The sequence below is a fragment of the Brachyhypopomus gauderio genome, chromosome 3 (assembly GCF_052324685.1).
Source record: "Brachyhypopomus gauderio isolate BG-103 chromosome 3, BGAUD_0.2, whole genome shotgun sequence".
Lineage (NCBI taxonomy): Eukaryota > Metazoa > Chordata > Actinopteri > Gymnotiformes > Hypopomidae > Brachyhypopomus > Brachyhypopomus gauderio.
The window spans coordinates 11,219,966-11,225,441 of record NC_135213.1 but is presented as its reverse complement, the minus strand read 5'-3'; the positions used below and the strand labels follow the sequence as shown (position 1 = coordinate 11,225,441).

General features: G+C 38.2%; 1 protein-coding gene across 1 annotated transcript in view; it reads left to right on the top strand.

Moving 5' to 3' along the window:
* The first annotated feature begins 363 nt into the window (after positions 1-363).
* Positions 364-5,476, top strand: part of bahcc1b (BAH domain and coiled-coil containing 1b) — an 84,382-nt gene continuing 79,269 nt past the window's right edge. Inside the window, 2 exon segments of the mRNA XM_076999488.1 lie at positions 364-751; positions 3,245-3,571. Coding sequence (XP_076855603.1) covers positions 3,400-3,571 — 172 coding nt within the window. The 5' untranslated portion in view covers positions 364-751; positions 3,245-3,399.

The following is a 5,476-nucleotide window of genomic DNA, read 5'->3' as shown; positions in this document are numbered from 1 at the left end:
ACATATTTTCTGTGTGTGAAGTCAACTGAAACGTGGAGTAGTATTTTAAACTTAATGTAATAGTACATAATAACATGTTTCGTTTTTTTCTTATAGACATATTACCGATGTTACCGCTTTCTAACTATTGGCAATGATCGTTTAAAAAACAGGAAAATATTAATATTGAAAGTAAAGAATTTATTTGAAGTCAGACGTTTAAAGGGATAAACTGCTGGCTCCTCGACATCGTATTAGTGATAGATAAATATTTAGTCAGGTTAGCAGTTACATATATTCTGTAGCAACGTAGTAGGCTACTGCGCCATGTGGTCCTAGTTGCACTGAACTTGGAGCACTACTGGAAATATTGAATATAGCGCCCACCGTTTTGTTTAGTTGTCATAGCGGATACGCCATTGGTTCAGACTAGTACCCAATCAGAGTCCCTGTTTATCCTGGGGCGCGCTGCACGAGCTTATTGACATGTATGCATTAGACCAATGGGCGAGACTGTTTCCGTGACGCCTCCCTCCCTTCTCCTTGAGTGGCATTTGCCGATTCAGGAAAGAGCTTCAGCCTGGATGTACGAGGTTCGCTTCAGTAGAAGCTTATAGTACGGTGCATCTTCGAACTTCAACTGCACACACTGCAGTCTGCAAACTAGGATGTAACCATTTCCACATGTTTTTGATTCTGCCTCTGCTTTCTTTTACGTATTTTTTACACTATGTTTTTAACCATTTATTGTTATGCAAGGAATAACTTACCAGTAAGTAATTCATTTATATTGTATACAGTTTATGTGTGTAATAATAAACATTTGCTTTCAAGAGCTGCTCTTACCATATTCTTTCCCGTAGAACATGTGGTGTTAGGCGGAATTACTGAGGTAGTAATACTGACAGTTAACTTATACGCGAAAGGGTGATCGAGAAATGTAGACTACAAGCATTTCATTTAATCTTTTTAGTTGCTGCCTAGTAACAGTAACGATCGCTAAAAATGGTAATAATAATGATAATACAACAATAAAGAATTTATATTAATTATTTGTATTACAAGTGATGCCTGACGTTTGTTTTTGCAAACACTACATACTTTCAGTTTGACTAATAATATGGTCTCAAAGATAGAAATGCTTCGATGACTAAACACATATAACAAATTCATGTAAACAGGTTTATATTTAAGTTTGGTTATAATAAAACAACCACTAGACATTTTTCGAAGCCCTTTTTTCAAAGCCTATTTCGAAGCATTTTTTTCAGTAGGCCTATTCTTGAATGATTCCTATACACTGGTCGCCAGGTGACTGGGTTAAATGATTAGATTTGTCATATTTTAATTTCTTATGGTTTTGCACCGTCATGTGGTGTTGAGCAAACAAAAATGTTATGATTAAAAATCTCCCCCATCGGTATTCGCTTAATTTTAAACAACTCGGAAGAACATTAACAAGCCAGTCCACTCCGACTCCAAAGCAGATATTTCTCACCACAGGCAAAACTAGTTTCAGCGTGATATAGACTACTCGTCCAACCTCAACAATCTCATCGTTTTCAACCCTATTTCAATAAGTCTTCAATAAGTACAAACTGTGCACATAGCTAACAAGGACCATCGCTTTTCACCGATTTCTGTCTGCTGAGTTTAAGACCGAGGAAATGTAGCGCTATGAACATACGCACGAATCTGTCAAATATTACCACAAAAACGCATTACTTCCCAATGTCAGATGGAAACAGTACTACACTGAGATCTTATATTCAGAATATGTATATTCTGAGATCTCTACACTCCCATTATACGCGCAGTGTTGTTTTCTTTTTTAAAAGATCTCAGTATGTCGATCGTTTTTTTATATGGTTTCTTTGATGTTAAGGTACGTTCTGTATTTTCTTAAGTCTAAGAGTGGAAACGGCTGATTTGTCGTCGATATACCCGACACTGTGTATATGTGTTTGCGATATATTTTTAATCCTTCGCTAAATGTGAGATAGGAAAACGACTGTAACGTTGCTTTTGCGATCACCTCATAAACACACACACACACACACACACACACACACACACACACACACACACACTGCCCACGTATCCACGCGCGTTTTCTTTGGATATCCTAACCTCGAAAAGCTGCACTGTTCCTATTTTCACATTTTAAATACTTATAACACACGTATTTGATCTTTTATTTAAATAACTTATAATGGAGTGTCAAGAGGCTCTATGGATGATGCAAACCGTTTTCATTGTCTTTGTCGCCTTATCTGAGATGTGGTGATAATGGAGGTTCACCACTACAGTCACCAAGAGCGCTCGCTTGTTATTCCACTGAAGTGACTTCACTATTTTTGTGACTGGATATCCAGAGACAACGAGCTGCTCCATAGGAGACTCTAGTTCATGTGTATGAAATCTAATTACAGTTACTGTTCGTGATGAGCTTCACAATAGCCTTATTTTAATTTATAATCGCAGGACGTCGTTTTCACAATAATACAAAAGGTTTAGGAAACCTGGTGATTTGGGGGCAAAGGTGACAAAAACGAGAACTAATCTTTTCGCTTATTGTTAACTATTTAGTATATAGAACAGTAAGAGTTCAGTACACAGTTCACAAGATCACAGTCATTTAACTTATATGATTAATAAGAAGATTGTAAACATGTTTTAACTGGTGCTGTGGGCCTTTCAGATTGAAACACTAAATGTACTTTATTTTTAATCCTTTTGAGAATTTAAACGCGTATTTAAACTATAGGCAACAACTATAGGTATTTTAGCAAAATATATAATAATACTAATAATTATAATAATGTGACATAATATAAAATGACGTTGTAAAATTGGTGGCTGAACCGAACATTTGAGTTAATCACCCCAATCCCGTAAGTAATTTTTGTGTACGAATTTGTGGGTGTGTTACAAGACTGCCTCACGTCAACCCACGTCAACTGTGGTAATGTGGGGGGATGGAAGGGGGGATTATTTTTTTGTTTTGTCTTGTTTAGCCAAGATTCGCAGGTTTGCGAGTCTGCTGGATTATTGCCTATAACATAATGTAATTATAACACATGATTGAAGCTATCCTACACAACAATGGGACAAGACAAGACAATAACGACACAACGTGGATATATATAGTGTGTGTGTGTGTGTGTGTGTGTGTGTGTGTGTGTGTGTGTGTGTGTGTGTGTGTGTGCGTGTGTGTTTAACCGTTTCTCTGCAATTCAGGCTCTTCTGTTTGTTTCTGTTGCAGAAAATATGACTGGGACGTACTTTGTTGGGCGTCAAATTAAGAAGTGCACTGAGCGCGAGACCTGGGCGAAACTCGTAACGGGATTATAACATCTGTTTGGTGGTCGGTGCTCGTGGGCTTCCCTCTGGATTTCGGATTTATCAGTTTTTGTCGGAATGGAAGGTCGGGATTTTGCCCCTCCACCGCATCTTCTTACAGAGCGAGGCCCGTTGGTTCACCGAGCCGCTTCACGGATCACTCCTACAGGGCACACTTCTGTGCAACATCCCGGTCACTTTCAGCCTGGAAAATACTACCCCTCGCATATACCCATGCCTCCACAATCAGGTTTGATTTGTATTCGTATTCCATAGCAGTAATTTCGCATACCGGTGGTTTATTGAATGCATGTTGACTGCTTCTACTTCACTATGAAGCACGGAGTGCACAATTTAAAGCTTGTGAGTAGGTTATGCATGCCTGTTATTTATTGGAAAAGGAAATTAGTTAGACAGTACGGTCATTTCAAAAATTAGCTTACTGTGGGCTCCTCAGAACTTTATGTGCTAGTTCCAGACGGTCTTATGACATTTTGTTGAATAATTTAGCTTCTGACATAAGCTAGGCCTATATGATGTTTGTTTTTTCGCGCCAAGCATTACTTGTGTAACAGGTAATTCTGATTATTAGAATTCCCTCAATTCCAAAATGCACTTCCGCGAAATAGCCTACACCATATTTCTCGTGTGTTAATAAAATCAGCGAACTTATTTCTTTTCCATTCAAATATAACCATGTAAGCTTAGGCGTACGTTTCCCATTTCTGGAAAGCGTAGCCCTATTTTTCTTCGTCTTCTTTGAGATATTTTGAATTAGTTTAGTCACTGTATACAATTGGAAACAAATTCTATCTTTGTCTTTACATTTCGGAGCGATTTTCTAATGCAACTACGCCACCCTAATAACATGGCCCAGTTTGATGTGTGTGTGCCACACAGTTCACCGTAGTGTCCAGGATTAGGGTCAGTCGTGTGTGTGCGCGCGGGTGTGAGCGCGCGCACAAGTGTGTGTGCGTGCGTGTGATTTGGTAATAGAGGGTTTTGTAATACCAGAAAATCCGGTTTCTATATTGAGCGGTGATGTGACGGGGTGCGAATGGCTTGACAGTGCATGCATTAGATTTAACAAGTGGCTCTGGTGTATAACTCCAAGTGCTTTGGGGACACGGGTGCATTTCATCCCTTTTTGCATATTGATAGGGTATAAGTTCCTGGAATGCTTGCCTGTATAGAATAAAGGGAAAGAGTGCTAAGTTACATTGATTATTAATCATGCAAAAAACACACTCCTTCAAACAAATACTTTGTCTTCGTGGCAGGCTGCACTCTTCTTCAGTTGTATGCTGGAACTAGCTAGGTAACAGTTTCTGTCAAGCTTTTATGTATTTTAACAAATTTCAGGTTTAACCTCATATTTCAAATCATAGGTTCTGAGGAAAAAAATCTTGGCAAACCATTTAAATGATAGTAAAAGCATGCATAGACGTCTTCGTTTATTTGTTATATTTCCTTTGTAATTGTTTTTAAGGATAATGAGTGTCCCTTGAAATTGAATGGCCAATAGATGCCTTTGTTAGCGGAGGCTATGCTGAACTCATTAAGGTTCAGGTTTTCTTCTTTGTGTCTTATTTACTAGGTAAGGACTATTTGGGCCACGCTTGGACTATTTGGAAGTTTATTGTTTTGTTTCGCTGTGAATGAATGTCCTAGTACGTGGGCTACGTTGTAAGCAGTAATTCACAGTTGTGAATTTTAACCTTACCCATTTTATTTAACGCATGACTATGAAACTAGTGATCTAATAAATGATTTCTTAAGCAACACGTAATGTTCGACATTGGCGATGTTTCTTAGACTGCATTACAATGGACCGGGTGTACAAAAAACATGTCAGGTTTTTATTATTTCCCCGATGAAAAAAGTAGCTCATTTATTCAAACTTTGTGGTAGGTCAGAGCCCTTGTTGTTATGATGTATTGTAACATGGCGAAGTATCTGTGTTGTACTGAACCGTCCCCGTCTTTGTAATCTTTATTTAAAAACTGCAATATTAATTTAAATGTCGATAGTCTCTAATGCAATAATTTTGCACGCTATTTTATAGCCTATAGCTTTGCTTTTTAAGATATTGCGAAATTTCCCGAGCCAAGCTGCACGTTTCGCCATAACAGTGTAGGTTTCGCCAAAATGACCA